The sequence below is a fragment of the Scaptodrosophila lebanonensis genome, unplaced genomic scaffold, assembly GCF_003285725.1.
Source record: "Scaptodrosophila lebanonensis strain 11010-0011.00,11010-0021.00 unplaced genomic scaffold, SlebRS2 tig00000053-arrow-pilon, whole genome shotgun sequence".
NCBI classification, from domain to species: domain Eukaryota; kingdom Metazoa; phylum Arthropoda; class Insecta; order Diptera; family Drosophilidae; genus Scaptodrosophila; species Scaptodrosophila lebanonensis.
Window position 1 is genome coordinate 3,834,890 of NW_022060548.1, and position 25,881 is coordinate 3,860,770.

Consider the following 25,881-nt stretch of genomic DNA (forward strand, 5'->3'; position numbering starts at 1 on the left):
AAAAACTGTGCAATGGATCGGTATGGCCAGTCAGCCCTTTCACATGCAAATGTTGCCGGAGCAGCCATAAAGAGTCTTAACACACACAAAAAAAAAGAAATCCTTTTATGCGAATTTCCTGCCGCCTATCTCTGCCGAAAACAACCCTTTTCAGCGCAAGGGCTACTTTGTAATTGTGCCGGTCAGACAAAATGCGCGCGTAAAATTTGCTTAAATATGCTATAAAAATACTACATTAAAGAAAGGGCTTACTATGTATCTACTTTCACGCATAAAATAATTTTTAAATAATTCAAACTAGTCTCGTTATTTGAATTCAGCTTAGCAGCATGTTGCCTGTGGCACTGGCAACAAAGTTGCTGCAACATATGAGAGTAGAGACAGTGGGTCCTGAAACACACTAAATAAGCACGAAAAACGCGTTTTGACTCACCAGCTGCTGTGAGCAACCACCATAAAGAGAACGACTCTCTTAAATTACGCACTGGCACAACAACAAAATGCACGCAAATGCAACATAAATGCCACAGCAGTGGTCTCGCTCACACACACGTGCGCAGGCTGCGCGCTCAACTTAGCAACAACAGCAACACTTAGCATAACAACAACAACGAAACAACCCCGGTCTCGCGCTGTCTCTGCCGGCCGAAACAGCGACGTCGGTCTCGTCGGCCCTCACATTGCGTTTACAGCGCGACGCTAACGGCAGATTCGTTTTGTTGCTTACGTCGTGAACATCGTTGGTCGTTGTCGCGCGGCGGTACAACAATATTTTCAAATTTTTATAGTTTCAACAAAACTCACACAACACCGAACAACCAAACACTGCATAGCACAGCAGGCGAACTCGCGTCGTACGAAGTAAACAAATTTTATTCAAATTTATTTAAAATGTGCATCAAGAAATTTAAATAAAATTAACAAGCATGTAAAAAAAAGTGTGCAAAAAATTTATATAAAAAAGAAGCTGCCAGCCAAAAAGAAAGCAAAGAAATAAATTCACAAATATTTATAAAAAATTGCAAATGCAGAGTTCTGCTTTTCTGGTAGCTTTTAGAAAAAACGTTGCTCGACTGCTTTATTCAAATGCTATTTTGAATAATTCGAAATAAATATACAAAAAATAAAAATAGTGTGAAATACACATAGCTTGCATGTGTTTCTCATTTTTTATATACATACATACATACATGCATACGTATAGAGAGCACTTTGGCATAAACCGTTAGTTTAGTTAGGCACTCCGATACCGACCCCCGCCGCATAACATAACTCACACGCGTGCGTGCGTGAGTGACAAGGCGCCGTGCCGTACGTGTGCCTCCTCTCCTCTGGAATTGTGTGTGTGTCTATCTATCGTTTCGTACTTCAAATAAAATAAACAGCCCGCCAATAAAACAACAACTATAACCGCAATGTGGAGCATGCACGTGTAGGAAGAGAAAGAAAATTATCATAAGAAAGAAAACAAATTTTAGCTAGAAAATGCCAACAACAATAACAAATTGCAAAACCATGTGCCGCAGCTAGCTGCGTTTTAACAACAACAACAACACAACAACAATATCATAAACATATTTAATTGTTGGCTAAATAGTGTGTGTGTGTAGTGCAACAACGACAACAACCACAAGCCGCCGAACAGGATTATTACACGCCACCACGACCACAACAACAACAACATACACATTTACACTCTAACAACAACGACAACAACAATTTATTTATTACACCAAAAACCGCAGCAACACCAACAATAAACATGCATTGGATAAAGTGTTTATTGACAGCATTCATTTGCTTCACAGTCATTGTGCAGGTGAGTCTTACTCTTCCTATTCCCTTCCTACTCTTATCAATCCTCTTTGTGAGTTGTTTCTTAGCTATTATTTTTTTTTGGCAACTTTGCTGATATTCGCGCTTCTTTGCGTGCTTGCTGATTTGTAGTTGCATTCACATACATACGTATGTACATATGTTTATGTGCGTGCGTGTGTGTGTTCGTTAGAGAGGCATTGCCAGCATTGAGCTTTTTAATTGAAAGTTTGACCAAACGGCATGTTCAGCAACTAATTATGATTGAGAGAGCATGTGTGTGTGTGTGTGTGTGTGTGTGTGTGTGTGTGTGTGTGTGTGTGTGTAAATGATCGACTAACAAATCGAGTAATTACTAATTAATGCTTGTTTCTTGAGAATAGAATAAGAAAATAGGCACGTTTTAATTAATGGATCTGTGTCTGTCTAACACGAAAAAAGAAGAATGGTTTTCAAACAAATTTTGTAAATAATTAACAAATAGTATGAAATTAATTTTGCTTAACTTAAATTTTAAAAATAGCATTAAAACTGATAAAAACTTTTAAAAAATAAAGCTTAGTTTATTTAATCATAGCTAATTTAAACATTTTTGATTTGAAAAACATTACAAATTTAATAAACAAGAAGTTTTACAATTTATAAAGTTTGAAAAATTATAGCTATAACTTGAATACTTTTCCTGGAGAGTTGACAAGAATTAAGAATTAAATTTCTCACCTCCCCTAAAAAAATAATCTAACAAAATTATAATAACTATCAGATCCACAAAAAATCGCTTCTGCCTAGGTTTTGAGAACACTATTTTCTTTGTTATAATTTACATTTTTTAAAGTAATTCAAATTGTGTTTTCGTGCATTCTAGTGTCGAATTGAAATAAATTTCCAACATTTGTTTTTGATTACACAGCGCAAATGCGCGTAATCTGAGATTCTGATCCTGAGGCGGCCCTCCACACCACAGCCCTGCCTAAAAACAGCTGAGCAAACCAGCATAACGACTGCACAGAGCAGACTTTATATATATTTTATATATGTATGTATGTATGTATGCTGACTGAGGAGGGGTGGTTTTTCGGCCACCCTTTAACAAGTCAGTCAACTGTTAGATAAAAGAAGGAACACAAAAACTAGTTTTGACTTGGCAGGCATTTGGCAAACAGGTCAAAAAAAAAAAAAAAAATATTATAAAAATTATATAGCCTAGCCATAGGCCAACACACATTAAAAATTACCACCAACGGCGCATGCCGAGGCAAAAATAAAATATGTTGAAGAACTTTGCCTCCACACACACACACACACACACACACACACACACACACACTTTTTCAATATACAACTTTTCAGCAACATCTGCCGTACGGTTGTTTTATGTCAATTTTTTTATTTTTGCATGCGCTTTTGGGTGCGATGCGTAGGTCAACGTGCGGCTGCGCCAACAACGACGTCGCAGCCTCGGTTGCTGTTGCCGGCAGCGTCGCGCCGCGTCGATGAAGCTGAAGTCAAGTCAAGTCGTCGACGACACATGCGCCTCGATCTTCACAGCTCGATGTCGCCTCATGCACAATTTTTTCTTCCTCCATCTGCTTTCATTGATCAGCATCCCAGTGTGCTGTGTACGTGTGTGTGTGTCTGTTTGTATGTGTGTGTGCGTGTCTGGGGCTCAGGACTCGACTTTGGCACGTTGCGTGCTATACTTTTTAGTGACGTGTATGCAGGCTGCTATTTTATTTTATATTTTTTCTTTTCAGTTTGCTGCTAATTTTAACAACCAATTTTTTAAAAGAAGTCTTTCAAGCTGCAGGAGGTTTGGCTCCCGAGCAGCTGAAATGTTGCAAGTCTTAATTTTGTATTTAAAAGAAAAGTGCAGCTGTTGTGTGGAGTGTGTGGAGAGTGACGATTTAATTGGAACAGTTTAAAGTTTTACTTTTCAGGGGAGGAAATTTCAATACGTTAAGTTTATTACTTAATTTTGTTGTGTTGAGGTGCGAAAAGTTATTACTAATACTTGGATTGTTTAAAGTAGTTCTAATACTCGATAAAAATGATGTTCAGAGATAAAACTGAAACTTTTTTCATTTTCATTTTTCAAAGATAAAAATTAAATAAATAAAAAAAATCACATATTGAACACTCTATTTTGTAGGAATCTTTTATCTTAAGCATGCATGTATTTCTCATTTCATTCATCGTCATGTATTTCCCATTAACTCGGATCATTTTATAAAATCTAATCCAGTAGCCCATTATCAAATAATTATTATGCAGAATCTCAATTTTTATTCTGTATGTTTTCCCTCTTTTCCTCACCACTTATCCATTTCTTCCCCCATGTTTCATTCTCATTAATTTAGAAGATTTCAAATGCTATTCAAAATATCACAAATACGTTCTAAAATGATTCCAACAATGAAATATGCTGCATTAGTTTGTCAACTTACCGTAACATAATTCTTGCATTTATGTCCCTCCATGCCTCATCATCTTCGTCTTTACTCGGCTCTGCTCTTTCATGTAGCGCTAATTTCATTTAACTATCAAGTAACCGTACTTGTGTGCTTGTCTTGCATTTTTCTTCTACTCAGCACATGTTGCTCTTTTCATTGTTATTGCTGTCGCTGCTACGTTTATGCAATTTTTATATTAACATTGAGCATGTGACGGAGTGAGGAATGATTGTATGAATGAATGAGTGAATGAATGCAGAGTGTGTTTGTGTGGGTGTGTGTATTGGCAGAGTTATGAATGACGTAGACGCTCTTCTCTTCTCTTTCTCCTCCATCTCCATCCATCCATTCTCAACCACACCGCCGTCGTCGTCGTTGTCGTCGTTGTCGTCGTCTTCGTCTGTTCTCTGCCATCTTTTATAGCATAATTAATTGCAATTTAGAAATGGAGGAGAGGGCGCTCCCACGCAATGATTCACTTGCGCTTATAACTGTTTTAGTTTGCCGTTGCGCGAGCTTGCCAACTTAACGGTTGATTATGATGATGCATTTAATTTATTAATAAACACAAACGTGGCAATCAAAAGGGGCACTCTCTGTCAGCACAAAAAAAGTAAAACAAACACCTGTAGGGAAAAGAAGCGGGAGAGAAAGACAAAGAAATAACATTAAAATAAAATGCGTGTGTTCATACATTTTAATGTCTAGTTTGTTGAAGAATTTATGCAAGTGCTAGTGTGTGTCAGAGTGTGTGTGTGTGTGTTAGCTTTAACCCACAACATCAAACTGTCAGTCAGTCAGTCAACGTAAGTTGACGTGGAAGACGCAAACAGAAATGGCAAAAAAAAAAAGAAACAGCCAAGTAAACGGGCTGGCAGGTCGAGGTAGTCGGCCTAACTAGTCGTCAAGCTTGAGCGATCCCTTTAAAAATAGCAGTACGTACACACATCTATTCACACATACGAATACATACCTTTAAAGTACGTATAAATTTACAATGGCTCGTAAAAACAACAGCAAGTTTCTGCTGCTGCTGCTCTCCTAACTCAAGCAAAAGGTAAACAATGCAACGCACTATTTTCTAACACTTTTAACAAGTGCCTATCTGCGTCCAAATGTCCACTCTGTCCGTCTTGGGATAGCTGTTAGCTTTGGCATTTCTGCTTTCAAGTTCTTGATGACTACCAGTTTTTATTTATGTGTGCCCAAAGGGTCTTCAAGCGTAATAAAGTTCATAGTTGAAGGCAAGAACTATAACCAGGTGTATATTTTCATAATTTTTCAGATTGAGCAATGCAAGCAATATGTTACCACAATATTCCCAAGTGAGAAATTTCAGATATGACAAGAATTATAACGAATCATAGTATATTTATACATTTTTGAGATTAAAACAATGCAAATGATCACAAAATTCCCAAGAACTGATTTAATTTTCATTAATTTTTGGTTAAGGCAAGGTAAATAATTTGTTTTTAACAAATTTCCCAATAATTCCCTCCATTGGGAACTTTAAGATCTATCTCTATTTGAACATAAAAACCAATATAAGGGTGGGCGCGTGCATTTTAACATTTTTCTTAACATTTATTTCAAGTGTGTGAAAAAAGTGAAAAATATTCAACTGTCAAATTGTTTTTTTTTTTTACGAAATCTTTTGTTTGCCATGCCGTTGCACTTATCAATGACACCCAATTTCCCAGCATGTGGAAATGTTTTGGTGTTATGCAAATTGATTTTCTTTGTACGTATATTTTGACAACTGCTGTGCCTTTGTTTGTGCGCGCTTAAAGCTTTTTGTTTGTTTGCATGCTTTTTACTCTGTTAGGCGGTCCAAACCAAAACAAAAAAAAAATAATAATAACAAAAAAAGTGTTGCATATCTAATATGCACGCTAACCTGAAACTTTCTTCAAACAAAAAGCAACAACTTTTACGCTACACTCTGTTTAAAAACAAAAAAAAATGCAGCCAAGATCTACACTCCTGCCTCTTCCTAACCTTCCTTCCGCTTATTGCTTTTTCTAACATTTCTTTTGCAAGTTTTTATTAATGCAGTCGACAAAAAAACTACAACAACAACAATAGCATAAACAATAATAGCAGCGGCAGCATCAACGCAGCATCTTTGCAACTGCGCCTGCGCGTTGATCGGCTATCAATTTTTTGTTGTTGTTTTTTGCGCATGCGCTTAAAGCCGTGTCTGTTCGGCTGCTCTTCTTCTTTAAAGCGCCGTTCAAAACAAGTTTTCTCTCTTAGCTGCTCTCAGCAGCATCAATAGCAGCTGCCAGCTGCACTTTGTAAAAGCACTAAAAACAACAGCAACAACAACAACAACAAATACCACTCCAATTCACTTTTAAGTCACGTTTTGCTCTTTTTGTGCTTTTTTGCTGCTCTTTTGATTCGTTGGAGCCTCCACACCAGCTGACAAATGTTCTGTGCGCGCTAAACTGTTATTGCCTTGGGGGCTTATGCGCCGTTTTGCGGCAACTTGCTCTCTGCTGCTCGTGCACTCTCTCGCTCATTCTCTCTTTGCGCTCTTTCAATATGGCTGGCGTCTGTAGTGCAGTAGAGTCGCTGTTGTTGTTGGGCCGCTTCTTCACCTGGCGTCGTTGCTTACACCTTTTGCTTTGCCTCCGACGACGACAACGACGGCCACGACGACTCACCGACAGTCGGTGGGTCTGCCTGTCTGTCTGTGCGTCCCTCTGTTTGTCTCTCTGTCTGTCTTGCTGGCTGGGCTGCCTTGGCTTGCCAGCTCGCTCGCTCGTTCGTTCGTTTTAGCCATCAATGTTGACCGGCAAAATCGTATGCCGTGGGAAACAATTCGGTTTTACTTGTACATTTTTTCAACGTTTTTCTTCTGCCTGTTGCCGCCGCCACCGCTGCCGCCGCTGTTGTCTACGTCGTTGTCGTCGCTGCTTCTGCTTCTGCCTCTGCTGCTGCTTCTTTTTGCTGCTCTTTTTGCCATCCGCTTCATTTTGTTTAGGCTGCTTTTGCCGTGTGCTTTTGTTTTTGTTTTATTTTTATGTGTATTTTGTTTTTGTTGCTTTTCGGCCCGCTGCTTATTAATACACGTTTTGTTGTACGTATCGCAGCAGCAGCAGCAGCACCAGCAGCAGCATAAGCAGCGATGACGACGGCGGCGTCGCCTTTGACTGCATTTGTCTGCGTGCACGTTCGTTGCTTAAGTCTTTCGTTTTGCGTGTGTGCAACTTCATGCTTGTGGACTTTTGCATTGCACTATTTGTTTGATTTGCTCTTTATGAAGTGTTGCATTTGAATTTAATGGGTGTGAATGGTAATTGAATTAAAATTATAATATTGTTTACACATCAATTTAAGCCAGAAAAAATGTTTGTAATATTTATTCATAATTTATGTCTTGAGATTACTGATAAATATAAAAAATTGGGAACAAACCTAAAATATGGTCTAAGAATTTTCCTATTTAGATTCTTTAGCTTATTCATCTTCTTAAATGAATAAGTTCAAATGAAAAACGTTTAAAAGAAAACTTTTATGGCCCTTCCAACCACCGAAAACTGTCCACTATCTTCATATTTCTACCTGTGCTGGGCCACACTTCACAATTACAATTACAAGTACAATTACAAAAGCTTCTGACCAATGTTAGCGCCAGCTCAAGTCATTAAATTATAGTTAAGCAGCTTTGCTACACTTTTTATTTGTTAAAGGCGCGCACGCACCTACCTCGACTTGCTTCTTTTTTGTACGTCATTTACACCTTATTTCTTTGGGGCTTACAATTACACCTGTGCGACGGTCATAGCATAGCTCATACAGCATCTTCGCTTCTACTTAATTGAGCAATTAAACACCCATGTTCATACACAAAAGCAGAGCAGCAGTGAGGTTGAGGAGGCAAACGAGAAGAAAAGAGAGAAAAAAGCTAAACTTCCCAAGCAAGCAATCGCTGCCACATGTGGAGCACTTTTTATGCGTGTGTGTGTGTTTGTGTGCCTGTTTAAATGCTGACTGAAAAAGACGCCTCGCATAGAGACTGGTGCTGTGCTCATGTCGTGTTAACAATTAAATTGTCATTTTAACAAGCTTCACTTGTTCGCTTGTGTTGTTGTTAAAATGTTAATTGCCGAACAGTTATAGAAAACAGAGCAGCAATCAGAGCAGCAATAACTCTAGCTCGCCTATTTTTGGGCATTGTCTTGTTAACGTTGATTCAGTTTTTGTCTTGTAGGCACTTGTAGGTTGTTGGTTGCACCATTTATGGGCGCTGTAAAGTCATAATTAAATTTTAAGTGCACATCGAAGTCATAAAACCCCTGACCATATACGTTTAAATGCTTTTATAAAAATTTCCCTCAAAATTACCCAAAGCCGGGAAATTTGTCAAACACCCACTTAAATGCCAAATCGACTATTTTAAATAAATTAACAACTAATTTTTAACACACGCGACCTAGTTTTGACAATTTCCCTCACACGTTTGGCACATTTCACACTTGAGCATCGTAAAAATCAAACAAGTTACAATTTGATTAACAATTTATGACAATACAGGCATCAAAATTAATTTGCAAATCAAATTATGCAAATGGGCGGTGCGCTTCAAAACGAAAGTTGTGCGCAGGTTAACGTTTCTTGAAAGCTTCCCAAACAAAAAAAAAACGATATACGAAACAAAACAAAATCAAAATTTATTACAATTTGCTTATCGAAGGGAGCAGAAAGAGAGAGGGAGAGGGGGAGATTAAGAAAAACGACCGCTCGCTGTGAATTTGTCAATTTGCCTCGCCTGCTGTTGTTATTCTTTTTTGGCTCTTTTATATTTTAAGAGCCTCCTGTCCTTTGCATGGGTCGGGTCTCCGGTCTCGGAGCACCACCAATTGCTACTCGTTACTTGGGAGCCACGCCAGATTCCACAAAGGCGTGCGCGACTTGTTATTGTATTTTTCTGCAATTTTTCATCATCATCATCGTCATGATCGTTGTCGTTGGTTTTTTGTTTTTGTTTTTTGGTTCGATTCGACTGCTCCTGCTTTGGCTTCTGCTGCACTTTTCGGCTAAATACCATGTTGAAAGATTTATCGTCATGTTTGATGCTGCATTCTTAGTTTTTATAGCAGCACAAATATCTACCTTTTCGAGTCGGTAGACGACTACCTCGCAAAAGAAAAAAAAACCCAAACTTGTTTTCTGTATTCGAGTGAAGCGTCAACTTTAATGAATTGCTTTTTAATTTGATTAGTTTTGTGGCAAGTTTATTGAGTTGAGTTTTGCCCTCGAGCCAAAGTTATGTGTATTTAGTGTAGCTTAAGAAAATAATCCCACTAAACTAATATATTAATTTCGTATGCTCTTTCTTCTCTTTCTCCTGCAGGTTCACAGTTCCGGCAATTTCGAATTGCGCCTCAAATACTTTAGCAATGAGCACGGTCGCGATAACGAGGGCCATTGCTGTAGCGGTCAAACGGATGCGGCGACGGGCAAGTGCATTGGCACATGTAAAACGCGATTTCGTGTCTGTTTAAAGCATTATCAAGCGAAAATCGATACCACATCGCAGTGTACGTACGGTGATGTGGTTACGCCCATACTCGGTGAAAATTCGGTTAATCTAACGGATACGCAAAGCTTTCAAAATAAAGGCTTCACGAATCCCATACAATTCGCCTTCAATTTTGCATGGCCGGTGAGTACAAGAATGAATATTTTAAAAAATATTTTCAGGGAATGACAAAGGGAGGAGGGGAGGTGTAGAAGCACATTTACACACATGTGTCTGCGCCCACGGGAGTACGAGACACATTTTCTAAATTTAGTTTACGGCTGAAGCAGCGCCCTAACATTTCACCAGCCCCACAAAGAGACGAATGTCGACGCCACTCACTCACTCAGTCAGTCAGACAGTCAATAAAATATCGCCGCCGTGTCGCACTTCCTCTCTCTCGTTCTCTTTAATTTTGCTTATCTTAATCTTACCCTTACTTGAGTGTGATGTGTGTGTATAGCATGAAAAGAAAGCATGGCAGATCTCATGTTATGCGTATTTACACCCGACTATATCTCTCTCCCCCTTTTGTAAAATTTCGAATAAAGCTTTTATGTGCTTAACTATTAAACTTAGTTTAAGAAATATTAGAAAAAATCACTCGCAAGCAACCTCTAGGATATATATACTTGGCACACTCAAGTTTCTTTCTGTAAATCTTAGTCTAGAGCGACATATTCGCTAATTTGCTTTGCTTTTAATAGCAGCTCGCATTTTCTTTTTTTTTTATTCCCTGTATTCCCTGTTTCTCTTCGCGTAGTGCATTGATCGTGTCCTTGTCCTGTGTTAAAAATTCTTCTGTGCGGCACAAATACAAGGGTGGTTGGCTGGCTGGTTGGCTGGCGCGCACACGCCAAGGCAAACATCTGTCGGCTATTAAAATGCGCTGAAAAACGCGTGCGCGCACCACCAGCCAGCGACAATTTCGAGCTGGTTGAGTAAGTAAGCGCGTGTTTCAAACTTATAATCAACCCCTGGAAAATGTCGTTACTTTTTCTCTCGCAACTTTTGTTTGCTCTTTGCTTGGCAAAAACCAATATTTCCCTTAACTGCCTTCAGTCAGTCACTCTTTGCTGATATTTTTATTTGGCCATAGCCAACATATACAAAAAAATTTCAGCTGTCACCTTGGCGTGCTTGAAAGCTCGACTCGTCCGTATTGGACTGAAATTGCACGCCCACCCACCCAGAGCCGCACTTGCCTCAATTATTTATGCGCACGTGTGCTCAATAAATTGTTGAAATTTGAAATGGTGCTGCGGTGCTTGCATTCAGTTTTTCCGTGCATTCTCCTTTGTGCGGGTTTTTAAATTTTTATGCTTGAGTGCGAAACTGACTACCAACTAGAAGAGATTGCCAAGAAAAAATACCAACTGCTGAAGACTTAACGTGGCATGCATTTCTTAATTATTTTATTGTTACACATAAACATACAAGCATACATACATATACTTATATGTACATATATTTATATACGAGTATAGATGCGCACATGCCACCCCAAAGAAGAGCACAACTTTACCTTCAGCTGTGGTTACTCAAGCTTCAAACAAATGAATGTGGAGAGCAGCTCACATTTTTATAACGTATTTTTTTTCCACCGGAGTCGACGATAATACGTATACACTATGAATTATATGTCAGTGCGCTCGCAGCGTGTGCGGGTTACTCTTGAGGGGTGTTTTTCTGTTTCATTCCTCCTCTACATTCCCTGCACTTTACTTCCTAATTGTTTGTGGTTGCTGTTGTTGTTGTTGCTGTTGCGCATGTGCAACGTCACTATTATCATTATGAGCGTCAACAGCAGCCGCCGCATTGCCGTTGCAAAGTAGCAAAGTCATGTTTATGCCCAGGGGCTAACTTATCTACAATGTGTATATATGTATGTACATATGTATGTAGCGCAAATGATGTTGGCACGTGAAATGTGTAGGTTGTTTATGTATTGCATAAATTTTCGCACTAAAACTGCGGGCTGAGTGAAAAGTTTGCATAAATAAGCAATTAGCAACAGTTAGTGCGTGCTATTATAAAAATTTCCCATTGCGGGATATTTTAAAGAAACGCCTACACATGCACATTTCCTTCTAAAGCATATTTGGTGGGTTATTTAAAAATTGCCCCTCACAGCAACAACTATTTAAAATGCGCTTTTAAAGCATATTTGGCAGGTTAATTAAAAATTTCCCCCAAAAGGGAATTTTCTATTTTAGTACAGCAACAACTATTTAAAATGCGCTTAAAATACACACTTCATTATATGCATGTCTGCTGCGCGCACTTTCAACTCTATAGATATATTTCTAGGTCAAACTATAAATTTAATTTTAGTATCAGACTAGACGCTACTCCATTCTGCAACAGCATAGCAACTGCAGCAACATCAACTAATTTAATGTTGCACTTAATTAAAACGACCAAGTCAGGCCAGGCAAGTAGGCAGGCAGGCAAGCAGGCACGCATGCTTGACAACACGCCAAATGTTGTTGAAGGCATGGGGGTTGCCACCGCCACCGCCACCGCCTGCCCAGCTCATCTGCTTTGTCTGTCTGTCTGATCTGCGCACTGCTCTGTGCCTAAAAATAGTTAACAGCGAACAGCAACAACTTTGACGACGTGTCTTCTTCTGTATGTTGTCTGTATGTTGCCTTCGTTGTCGTTTCTTCTTGCTTGCATGTATTGAACTTTGTTACTTTTGTCTGTCCCGTCCCTATCTTCCGTCCGTCTTTAGTATGTCTGTCGTCGGCGGGCGGGTGTCTTGTCTGTTGGTTGCTACCACTCCTACTCTTGCGCCCTATGCATTTGGCATGCACTTCACCCTATGCGCCAGAGCTGATATTGACGTTGATATACCGCACTGCCGCACGCGATACTCAACGTCGCATAGACTGCTGGCTATATGTCGTTCATTTATTTTTGGAGTGCGTCTCTGTACTTATATAGCGTAATACATATGGGTAGCTGGCATTTATCTTTGTGCTAGGTAGAAGCAAGCTTATGCTAAAGACCTTAGCTATATACCTCTGCATTCGAAATTCTTAAGCAATAACCATCGAAATAGCATGCAACTCTTTTAAATATTGAACTACTTGTATGCTTATTTCTAATCAATTCCAAGGCCAGGCAAAAATATCCCTTTTCGGGAAATTTTTTACATTAAACTTAAATACATTAAACTTATACATGTATACATAAGCTATATGCTTATTTCAAATCAATTCCAAAGCCAAACAAAAATATCCCTTTTATGGAAGTTTTGCTATGCTATATGCTTATTTCTAATCAATTCCAATGCTAAACAAAAATATCCCTTTTAGGGAAATTTTTTACATTAAGCTTAAATACATGTACATGTACTCAACAGTTCGGCTACCACTTGAAAAACTTTATTTCTGCACAGTATTGCAACAATAACAACAATTGCATTGCATCGCTTCATTACATTCGTACCTCTCTTCATTACCCATTTGCCATTGTTTGCCTGCTGATGATCTATGTCTGATTTGTTTCCTGTCGTGCCCATAAATTTAATGTTGACTCGCAAAAAATACTGCAACAACAACAACAACAACAACAACAAAAGAAGACTACCAAATGGCAACAAACAATTTTCAATGTCTGCCACACGAAAATGATCAAAAAGAGTCTAGCCAATATGCAGTGCTCCATTATGCAATCGAATGGTAAAAAGCTTATCAACTAAATTAATTCTACATCTCTCATAAAAAAAACGCCCACATGCGAGCGCGGAAAATCGAAAGTTAGTCAAAAATTAGTCATTTACATGCAATGCGAAGCGAACCGAAGCTACGCAATCTACGCCCAACTAAGCAAGCCAGCTAGGCAGCCAGGCAGCCAAACCGCTACCGCCTCTGCAAATAGTCAACAAACACAGTTGTGGCTGCTGCTGCTGCTGCTGCTGCTGTATCTGGCAGATACACACCAATGCATATGCATATATAGTTGAATTTTGTGTCATCTCTGCCGGTTTTTCCAGCATCGCCATAGACACACACATGTGTATTTGTAATCAAGTGTGAATTGAGGGCGCTGCGCATGCGCAGATTTGCATTTCAAATGCCTTATGCCGTTTGCGTGTGCGCATATTTTTGCCCAGCTTTGAAATCGACGACGACTTCCAAATGCAATTCGATTGCAAGAGCCCAAGCTCAGCTGTTGCATGAGTGTGTTATTGCGTGTGATACGTTGATAGTGTCTGTCTGTCTGTCTGTCCGTCTGTGCATGTTTGTGTGGGCGTCTTTAAACATGTTGCCGTTGCTGTCATAATCTCGTTATAATGAGCTCTAGTGGGCTGTGGCAGCTTGTTGAAGATTTAGTTTGGCTTTCATGCTATTAGTCGAAATTAGTTGGTGTGATGATATCTTTATAAATAGGTGATTTTTTTTTTTGTTGAAAAATTATAAACCAGGTTGACGCGCACTTCCGCAACTGTTAGGCGTGCGAGTAAAGTGGCAATTTCCTGTTTCGATAGCCAGAAACGAGATGTGTTTGGATGTTCTATAGGTTAAGATATTTATATATTTATTATTGAATTTCTACTAATGTAAGACTTTCTTTTACTCTTTCTTTCTCCTCTATTCCAGGGCACTTTTACGCTGATCGTTGAGGCATGGCATGATACGAATAATACCGCAAATGCGCGCACAAACAGTAAGTTTTGGAAATTACGTTTGAAAATAGTTATAAGAAATTTTTTCACTAGCATAGATGGACACTCTTTCCAAGCTATACTTTAGTTAACAATTCTAATTTTAGCTTTTTATTTAAAATATGCGTAATTTTTTCACTACACACTGTTTGCCAAATTACTTGTACCTTTGGTCTGATCAGTGCACTGCATTAAATTGCTTCCTGCACCCATATATCCTTTAGGCAACGTCAACCATATTAATTGTTTCCTTCCCAAAATATGGCTCATAATTTTTATGCATAACTATCCATTGTATCCTGTTTCCTGTGGCTTGATCGAAAGCTGTCAAAATTTGCACGATCCACCGTCCGAAGAAGAGAGTGGCAGAGCGAGAGACAATGTCCTGCGCCACCAGACAACCACGACACCTGATACTTTGCTGACGACGTGTGCAGCCGCAGCCCCAGCCCCCGAGTGCTTTCTAGTTTCGCTAACTGCGCAACTAACTAAACTTCGTCACTATGTGCGTGCGTGTGTGTGTGTGTGTGTGTGCCAAGATTTCCGGCACATTGAGTGGTTTTAAATAACCCAAAACAACACACATCGTCAGCGTCGTCGTCATCGTCCGCTATGGTCGTATCCCTTCTGGTTTTTATTCAGGGATAAACCACGCCAAGCCACAGAATTGCTCGTACTTGTCGCTTTTGTTGTCTGGCTGGCAGTCGTGCTCGTTTGGAACGGAAGTGTGCTGAGGTCGTCTCGCCCTTGTCTTCGTCTCATTTACTTAAATGCAATTAAAGTTTTTTCCTTTCCACTGCATTGGCTTGTGTCTGTTTTATGGCTCTGCCAAAATCACGACTAGAGCTTAGGTTCTTTTTTGTTTTTTGCGCTCAAGAATTTTAAGATCGTGTTGTGCAGCAGCAGCCACCTTGAATTCCTCCCCCTGCTTCCGCCGCTTCTTGTAATCCATCTTGTCCAAGTTCTTTTGTATTGGAACAGTTTAATGGCAATGTTTTCAAGCTTCGGCTTTTTACAATGCGACATGATTTGTGCAATGTTCCATTGATTGTCCTCTAGAGATAAGGATCAGCCATTTTTTTGTTCATCCTCTTGGCTCTATTGATGTGGACCACACACGCAAGTTCATGGCGGCTGTGGAACAATTCCCAATGTTGTCAAGGACATGTTCAGATTAGCCGCCTGCTATCATCCTCCATTACTTCCCTTCATGTAATTCTTCGTTTTTGTATCATTTCTTTTCTTTTTTGTAGATTATTTTTCTTGCATTTTCAATGCACACTAAAAGGAAAATGTTGAGCTGCTGTTGGTTTTATCGAAAGACCCGCCTAATTTTCCCACACACTCGAATATCCATGCTACCTGCTTGGGATTTTAATGCTTACCTGCCATCAGGTTGTGTATTTCTAATACTTTCTTGGGCCTTTCTCAAGATTTATGGAGTTTTCATAAGAATTTTTACTGCCACACAAAACAGACAAGTTTTTTGTTTTGGTTTTTTGTTCTTTCGTCACTAAAAACCTTAACTGCGTTCTTTCCAAATCTTCGCTTGGGTTGGTTGGCTCCTTTTGTCTATAGTCCGACTATTTTTAGCTTGATTTTTATTCCTTGAGGAATTTTAATTGTTTTCTCATTTCTTGTTGTTGTTGCTGTTGCTGTTGTATGCATCCAAGTCCATTCATGTTGCTGCCGTTCCTTCGATTTTCACTTTGTATCCTGCTGTGCGCCCGCTTCACTACTAATTTTCAAGTACATGCCTCCTATCTATGTCGGCTAATAGATCTTTATCGTTTACTCAATACACACGCACAAGACGTCGTTATTGCAATTTCAATTTTGTACAGATTTTTCGCTGTACGCGCTTGTCAAGGATTAATTTCATTATTTAAAAGTATGCAACAACTTTTACATGCCACAGAGTGTGTCTGAATCGGTCTCCCGCATACTTCAACTTGCGTAGCAAGTTTACGCCTGTCCGCCAGCGGGACAGAGTCGACTCCCAACAAGTTCTTATTTCTTCCTCTTTTTTTTTTTGCTCAGTCTTTTTGTTATATTCATTTAACATAAATTACACAAAGGAGGCGGTAAACGGGAGGGGGCAAGCTAAAAAGAATCTGTGCAGCAGCGCACGCATGCAACACACCCGATCTACTACTACACAGCTCGATTCTGCTCAGGCCTTCAAGTATAGGCACGACCTTTTCGCCAGGTTTTCGGGCAAGTTGCCTTTGGGCCAGGCATGGCCTGCTAGTTGCCTGCCAGCCGCGCCTGCTGGGCTGCTGGCCGCACACACACACACACACACAAACAGCTTGACCGATCGTCCGTCTTCTCTTGCATTTGCAGTCGCAGTCGCAATGGCATCCTCATCCTCAACTTCGTCTTCATCCTTCGCGTTCGAGGTGCGCGTCGTGCAAGGTGATTTTTCCCTTGATGCGTCCAAATCTTTCAACTCATGCTCTTAAGAGTTTATTGTTGTTGTTGTTGTTGCGGTTGTTGCTTGAGTCGGTGGATTTTTTTTATTTTTATTTTTTTCACCTATCCCTACCTACCAATTAATCTCTGCCAATGCCAAAGTTGTTAGTTGCACGCTGTTGTTGTTGCTGGCAATGTTGTTAAAATGCTTATCTTTTAATTTTAACTCATTGGATCAAGCAGTCAGAGCCCAGCAACAGAGCGGAGAGCGCAGAGAGTCGCAGCATCGTCTGCTTGCCACTAAACTTGTTGCCGACGTCGTCGTCATCGCCGCCGTCGTGTGTCTTGATAAAATGGTATTTTAAAAATTCCTTTAGTTTAAGTCAGCGTGCTGGTGTCTGTGCGGCTAAATATTTGTCAGTATGCATGTACTATATACATATGTATATATAAGTCTGTGTGTGTGTGTGCCACAGAGTCAAGTTTGAAATTCTTGTTGCAAATTTGTTGCACACAAATTTCACTCATTTGTTGCGACTGCAACAATTTGTTGTGTGTTTAGGCAACTAGTTTTCGAGTCTGGCGACAAGCCTTGCAGCTGCTGGTGTTTCGGTTAATTTTATTTTCTTACAATTAATCAAAGCTAATGAGGTTTAAATAGGGAATTTTTTAAGCTTTTCCAAAATGTTCCGTGAGGGGACATTTTTATTGACACTTGCAAATGATATTTCCGCACTTGTCGCGCATAAATCAAACTCTATTACTATCAACTATTTGCAGAAAATTTCCCCCAAATGCGAAAGTTGTCGCACGCAACTTTTCACTTGAAGTGGATTTTCGTTGTTGTTGTTGTTGTTGTTGTATGCATCTAAGCGATAATTAAAAAATGCCGCACACACTCAACAGTCGGGATAATTTTTGTGTATATACACAAAATTATTTCTTTTAATTTGTTTATATTTATTTGCAAATGTGCGCACCATAACTGGCCAGACTGCATTTGTAAAGTCAAATTGTGCGTCTTACTTGTAGTTGCCGGTCGCAAGTTGCCGCGTCTAATAACCTGTCATGCCACAAATCCAATGGGCTTCACAGTGTGTGCATATCTGTGGAAACAGCAGGCGACTTAACGTGCCACATGCCATTGCCGCTGCCGCTAGTGTGGCTGCTGCTGTGGTGCTGCTTTTGTTGCTGTTGTTAGTGCAGTTGCCGTGCTTTATCGTGTGTTGCAAATGTAAATAAAACTACAATTCAATTTTATTTTTTCGATTTTGTTTCTTGTTTTTGGCTGCCAAGCAAAAATGCCAAAAAGTACATTAAGTACTCTACAACAAACAGACTTTAAGCTCCATTTTGGAATGTTGTTGTTTGGTGCGATTTTTGCATTTTGTAGCTGCTGTCGTTGCTGCCTTTACTGAGCGCTTTTCCATGTTCCACCTTCAGCAGGTGAAGCAGAGCGGCAAACACAACACACGACTTTGCCAAATATGCAACAACTGGTGGCCAACTGGCTTAGAATTTTGTCAGTTGTTTTGTTTTTTGTTTTTCATATGCAATTGCATATTTTTGGTAATTAATTAGTTTGTATATTTTATTTTTATTGGAAATCTATTTAGTTTTTGTTGGATAACTAGTTTCGTCGACCAGTTGGCGCGCTTGTCAATGCAAGCATGTAATATATCTTTGACAATATTGAGATACATTTTATTTATTGGGTCCATTTTTTTTTTTTTTTTTTTTTTTTTGAGTCCAGTTGCAAAGCCGTTGAGGTAAAAGCTGTGGCGTTTATCTGAATAATCACGTATCAATATCAAGCCATACAAGTGTTCTACTATGTTGGAGAATTTTTAAAGAAATCTTTAGATTGTATTGCTGAATAAGAGAGTTACTTGTCTGCTTTCACGAAATTCCTATTAATGCATCTAATATGCTTGTAGTTGTAGAATTATTAGGCACCTTTCGGGGGGCCCTCCCTTGACTTAGAGTATTATTACAGTTTCTTTGTATTTAAATTTGTTCTTCTTTAACTGTTGATCTTCGTAACAACTCCCTGCCACTATGATTATTCAAATCCATCAGACCGATACCATCTTTACCAAAAAATCTCATTGCTTGCACTTTCACTGGGCGCTTCTTCTTCCACTCTCTTTCTCTATCGATGGCAACTTTTGCTTTTATATGTTTGCTACCCTCTTGCCCCACTTCCGCTTCAATTGCTGCCGTTTCTGTGCCCCATTTGTGCCACAAACCACAACGTGGCTTAAGCAGAAGATTTTCTCCACCAGCAGAGATCAGTTTGTTCTTTTTCTTCCACAGCATATTTATTTATAAGTAGTTTTCGAATATTTTCTGTTCGCTTATTTTGGAATCATATTGCCGCTTTGGCAATGCGGGAGATTTATGCTGTTTTCGAGCTTACATACCACCGCTAACGAAAACTCTTGAGCCACTCGTCGTCGATCGCTTGCTTGGTTTCTTAGTTGGTTGGCGGTGGTTGCTCGCTCGCTGCATGCAATTCGAATAGTCATGCACCTGCAATTTACTTTATAGACCATGGCATAATGTGGCTATATTTATATATGTATATACAATATACATATGTATGTACATAAAGGCGCGCACACACATAGCCGAGTTGTGCACTGCCATCCAATACTTGTAGCTTCAAAAAAGACCGGTCGCGTCGGCTTGAGTCGTTCGCTTGTCAGAGAGACTCTCGAACAGCTGAAAATGTTCCCTCACAATTTTTGTTTTTGTTTCTGTTTTTTTATTTTTCGAGTCAGAGTCGTGTGCATGGCTGGCTGCTTGGCTGCTGGTCTGCCATGCCCCGGCATCGTCGCAAATACCAAGTGCCTAGGAGAGTGCCGTCGCATACCTTGGCTCGGCTCGGCTCGGCACGGCACTTGACTTGTGCGCATGCGCAGCGAGTGTGACAAGCAATTGCATTTGGGAGTTTTTCGTTTTTTCCATCCATCCATCCACCTATCTATCTGTTGTTTTTCCTAAATTTTTTTCTATTCTTTTTTCATTTTGCATTTGCTGCTTCATTTTTTAAGTATACGAGTATATACATATGTAATACTCGTACCTGTATTATTAAGCATTCCCTGCAAGTTGCCGGCAGCGCCAGCAACGACCCGCCTGCTCCTCTTAACTGTAACTCTTAACCCAATTAATCTTCATTATGCTATCTACGAACTTGTACCCTTTTTCACATGTGCATAGTATATCTGTATCTGTATCTCAGCACTTATCTTTATACCTTGTGTTTCTTTCAGATCTACTCATACAACGTCTGTCTGTGCAACAAGTTTTGGAGGTCTCATCCGAATGGAAAACGAACAAATCCGAATCGCAATACACTTGGCTCGAATATGATTTTCGCGTTACCTGCGATCCGCACTATTACGGAGCGGGCTGTGCAAATTTATGCCGGCCCCGCGATGATCAGTTCGGTCATTATACATGCTCAGAGACAGGTGAAATAATATGCCTTACTGGCTGGCAAGGCAGTTACTGTGATAAAGGTGAGTAGTGTTTGTGACACATAAATATACTAGTAAGCCTTTTTATATCCGAGTGTTGTATCTTATTGATAAATTGAAGGATAGGCTCTAAAATACATTTGCTTATACATTGAAAAAGTTATGCAAATATTTGTTTGCGTCATTTACGTGCTAGGTTCTTTCCTAGTCGGTTTTAATTATGTATCTTAAAGATACTTTTCCATCTGAAGCAATCTACATGTTTTTCAAACGACAGCTCAGCAATTTTGAAGTCTTGGCGCGTTTTTAGCTGACTTTAGCAAAGTATCTCTTAGCTATCTTTGTATCTTCACATACAAATTGGTTGATGTACGCTTTAACAACAGGCAGCATAAACTCTAAAAAGATTTTCAAAGCCTTTTGGTTCATATTATGGACCACCAATAAATCTAATTGATAAATTACAAAAAATATTTGCCTCAAAATTTAAGAAAAAAAAAACGCGCACTTAGGCAACTTGTGTATCTTTTTTCTGTGCTCCATTCTCCAATTTGGTGCCAACGATTTTACATTTATTTCGCTGAACCACTTGGGGACCCAGGCACATGTTTGTTGTTATTGTTGCTGCTGCTGCTGCTGCCGCACTGCGATGTTTGTCAAGTGGACTACGCGCTTTTTTTCATTTTATTGTGTCTTTTGGCCGTTTCTCCACACTTCACTACTCATTATTATTGAAAATCACTTGCTTGTCAAATCAAATGAGATGATTGTACAGAAATAAAGGCAGGAGTCTGCCGTGGCTTGGGCTGAGGAGAGCTGAAGCTTGCAGCTTGAAGGCTGCTATGGGCAAACAAACGAATTAAAGTGTAATTATTTTGAATGCGTAGAGAGCGCGCAACGAATGCCGATCGATCGGGGCAAACGCTGACGATGATGAGTTGACGATTTGTGTGTAAACAATTTAAATAATATCAGGAACAACAACAACATAAAGAAAGAAAAAAAATCGAATCGAGTCAAACAAATACATTAAAAATCAATGAATTTTGAATAACGAACAGCAACGACAACAACACACTGCTTCGGGAAATGCAAAGCAACACGGAAAATACCAATGTGCCTATATAGTACCTTCGATATGCATACTATATAGTGTGTATGAAAAGTCATTTGTCATCGGGAGCGCGCAGAACAAACAGCAGAAACAAAACGTCTAACGAACTAAACAAAAGAGCGCCTGCAGCAGCCAAAAAGCGAATCGGGCAGCCCTTTGTAGTAGCCAACGAGCTACCTTTCAACAATTTTGGGGGCACGCACACACACACACACACACACACACTCGCTGGCTCGCACACTGTGAATCAGAGCACACACACACACAAACACAGAGGCAAAACTTTAGAACAGAAAAATCTTCCCACGCCAAGTGCAAGGGCTCAGGCCCAGGCCCAGGCCAAGGTGTGGTAGATCTTACGAAAACTAACACACACACACACACGCACAGATACATGCATACGCATGCGCACATGCATATAGAGGCAGCCTGAACTTCATCATCATGACGTACCTTCTCGTTGCCGTCGTCTTCTTCGTCGTCTGCTAATGCTCCACTGCATGCCGAGCATTGCTCAGTAGGATGTGGAGACGAGCTCAGACGATGGCAAGGCACAGTGTCTCAACAGTAACAACAAATTAGGTCAAAAATTAAATATTTGCTCAGAGTTTCAAAAGAGAAAAGCAAATTATTAGACGAATTAAAAGAGTCTGATGTTATAAATTAAAATAATGATTATTTTCCATAAAATCCCTAATAACAATACAAATTTCAACTAACTTTTCTTTCACTTTTCGAAGTACTTAATAATTAAATAATAATTATTAAATATTTTATTCAATTCCCAGAAGATACATCATTTAATTTGTATTTTGTGAAATATCGGCTATCGTTCACCAACTTTTTAAACTCTTAATGAAAATTTGTTGCTCAATTACTTTAGAATAATACGGTAAATTATTTACAATATTTGAAAACTCTCTTATACGGTATTTAGCTGCGCAGGACTTTTGCTTCAATGTGCTGTTTTTGGGGCAGTTTGCGTGTATCTGTGTGTGTGTGTGCGCGCAGGCGCAGCAGCCAGCTCGGAGAACTTCCTTTAGGGTTGGCAACGGCTGATTACACCTTAAATGTCGTCGTCTGTCTGCCAGTGCCTGATTGTATTCCCATTTTTTTGTTGTTGTTGTTTTTTTTTCGGGCAGATAATTTTTGTGTCGTCCTGCACATGCCGCTCTGTTGCCGGTTTAGCAACTCGGCTGAGCTGAGCGGAAGAGGCAGCCAAATACAGCTGCTGTTGTTGCTGCCATCACCGATATTTTATTTTCAAGTTAAATGCGCAAAAATGAGCTTAAATTAAGGCACACACACACACACACATGCACTTGTGTGAAAATTATTTTCCAACAGCAGCAGCAGCAGCAGGAGCAGAAGCAGGCAGAAAATAAAAAGCCAAAACGTGCGGCTGCAAAAAAGTTGCTCAAGTGGAAGTGGCTGCAGCCTCAAATTGGCCCAAAGGGCTCAACTGCCAATTCTTTTGTACTCTTGCTTTTGTTTTTGTTTATGCGCAACTAATTTTGGGCAAAGTGCGTATGAATGAAGCAACGGTGTTTGCATTGGTGTGTATATGTGTGTGTGTGTGTGTGCGTTTAAATTTCAAGGAAATAAGCTATTTTGAACTAAAGTTTAAGTTGTCGTATCTTTCCTTTTTTTTCATGAATGAAACAAGTTGCCTGTGACAGGATCAATATGCAGGTAGCGAGAGCAGCTGCAGTGCACGTTAAATCGAGGAGGGTCTGCTGTGGGTGCGCTTTAGCAACTAATTAAAGGGGTAAACTAAAAAAAGAAGAAGACAAAACACAAACGATAATGCGACCAGATATCTTGTAAAGAGCTGGAAAGGGCGTTTAAAACTTGACTCGCTTACTAATGAGGCTGAACCAACTGTTTTTTGCTCTAGAAATACTTGTGTATCTGTAAGATACATTTAAAAATTTCAGCGCAGCTCTGACTGTAGCTTACTTATTTAGCATTTGCGTTCGTTTAATATGCAATGTGGCCTTAAAAGCTGCCATAATTACAAAAGGAAGCGAATGGCCTCTTTACAGAAGTGATTTGTAGCGAAAGATAGTTTTGTATCTTTCGGATATTTGTTTTATAAACATTTTCCCAATTAAAAAATATATTGATTACGCCCAAAAACTGATCAACTGAAGAAAAGAAAACATGTTTAAAAGTATAGATACACATGTATCTTGCAGTTACATTTGTATCTTTCAGATACTTTTTATTAAATTGCGTTTCAACCTTTTTAATGAGCCTTTATAATGAACTGGCAGCATTTACTTTGCTCCTTCTTGCAAAAGATACAGCTGTCAACTTGAAGATTGTTCTCAGTGCCGACAGTGAAAGTAAGTGCCTATTCCCCATGCAGGCAAACTGAATTGCAGCCTTTTCATCATAATCATTTGAACAACAACAACAACAACATCATTGAGCCTGCGAGCATGAGATACATTCGCCAGAGTTGCTTGCGGGCGTGTGAACTTGCGCAGCAGCCACAGAACAAACGATAAAAACGGCGACTATGTTTAACATACCACAGCATGCTCCTAAAAGTCGAGAGCGGAACAGCCCAATAGAGCGGCAGCTACCACGAGTAGCTAACAACCAACCAACCGACCATCCGCCCTAATAGACACAGCAAAATGAAGAACAAGAAGTAGAGGAAGAGGAAGAGGAAAAAAGGAGCTCAACTCACTTTCAGTGCGGCGGCAGAATGTGAAAACTATTTCAAGGGGCTGACTGAGCTCCCCAACGACTACACACAAGCGACCTAGCCCAACCATGTAATAAAAATCATTGCCAATTGCCAATATTACGCTTTAAACTATAAACTACAGTGCTGATTTGATAAAAGAGAAGCTCAAAGAGTTTTTTTTATAAATTATCAAATTATTTCTACAATTTGTGGTTCGCTCCCCATTTAAAGCCTAGAATTTGTCGATAAGTCTTCTGTATATTAACGGTCATATAAGGGAAAGGGAAACCAGCAAACAATGTTTTAGGACAATTAATAGAGCCGCTTGAGTTTTAAAAACCAGAGCATTTGGTTGCATATGACAATCAACTATCAATTAAAATATTTTACTATTCAGCAAGATTTTCAAATTAAAAATGCCGGGTGATATTTTTGGGGGAAACTGATTTGCAATTTAGATTTGTCAGTGCAGAAAATGTTCATGTAGTGGAAAATTGTTAAGGAAATTTCACTGTAGCTGCACAGACATTGTGTGTGGACAGGAGAGGCGTTGCAAACGGGGGAGTCAAATTAAAAGCGCACTGTCTGTGGACGCTGCAGAGAAGACGGCAGCAGCATCGGCATCATCAGGAGCAGTGGAGAACACGTTTTTGTGATTTTCTAGCAATTTTCCTGCAGAGCAGCCTATTTTTGCTCAATGAAAATGGGTGATGGTATGTGTGTGTGGCTGCCTGTTTAAAGAGGAGCTGAGCTGAGGAGCTGTGCAACAACTTACACGCCTGACTAGCCTTTTTGGGCTGCTGCTGTTATTTTTGTTGCTGACTGCAATTCACAATTTTCTAGCCCTTCTTTCGGGGCAACTCCCCAACTTCCTGCCAAGGCGGCGAAGGCGATGGCGACGACGACGTCGACGAAGGAGGCAGCCAACAAAACATGTTTGCCACATTCTTGACTTGGTCCGGCGATGCGGCTCCAATACAATCGAAGTTCGAACTGAACCTTTTGAGAGGAGCTTGGGAATCTGTGTTTTTTTTTTTTTTTTGTTGTGTGTTGTTGTCTTCTGCTGCTTTTCGGGCTGCTCTTTATGATGCTGGCAGGCAGGCAGGAAAGGCAGGCAGTCAGAGGCAGAGGCCGGACTTGGGTTGCTTCTTTTATTTTGACCATGGGATTATTTCATTTTGTGTGTTTCCTTTTGCTTGCTTTGCCTTAAGTCTGCGCGCTGCCGTTCGTGTATATTTGCTTATTAGAAACAAGTTATTCCTGATCGCTGCTGCTTGGCAACAGTTTTAAAGGCATTGGCGGCATCAAATCATTTGCGTGCATTACGGCCATGATTCATGATACACAGATTTCCATTGGTCAGCACAATTAAACGTCTTTGCTTTTTATTATTATTATTATTATTTCGTCTCTATTGTTTGTGAAAAATCACGCGCTTTTGTCTTTGACGCGTTTTAAAGACGTCTTCTTTTTCCAAGCAATTTTAAGCAGTTTTTTTTAGAGGTTTTCAGCTTGGAGGTGAAAAAGAAAGTTTTCACTTGGACAAAAATTGCTTCAATTTGACGCTTTTTCTATGTAGGTTGTTGGCATTGTTTTTGTTGCGTGTGGGCGTCTGTTTTTGTTGTTGTTACTTTCCTAAATTGTTTGTTTAAACTCTGTGGCAGGTGTAACTATTTTCTACTCAACTATTTAAGTTGAA

At 39.7% G+C, this 25,881-nt stretch overlaps 1 protein-coding gene across 1 annotated transcript in view; it reads left to right on the top strand.

Moving 5' to 3' along the window:
• Positions 1-1,112: 1,112 nt before the first annotated feature.
• The window catches only part of LOC115623809 (neurogenic locus protein delta), a 30,213-nt gene continuing 5,444 nt past the window's right edge, over positions 1,113-25,881 (top strand). The window contains exons 1-4 of the mRNA XM_030518353.1: positions 1,113-1,819; positions 9,631-9,942; positions 14,406-14,472; positions 20,164-20,412. Coding sequence (XP_030374213.1) covers positions 1,763-1,819; positions 9,631-9,942; positions 14,406-14,472; positions 20,164-20,412 — 685 coding nt within the window. The 5' untranslated portion in view covers positions 1,113-1,762. The remainder of the gene's footprint in view (positions 1,820-9,630; positions 9,943-14,405; positions 14,473-20,163; positions 20,413-25,881) is intronic.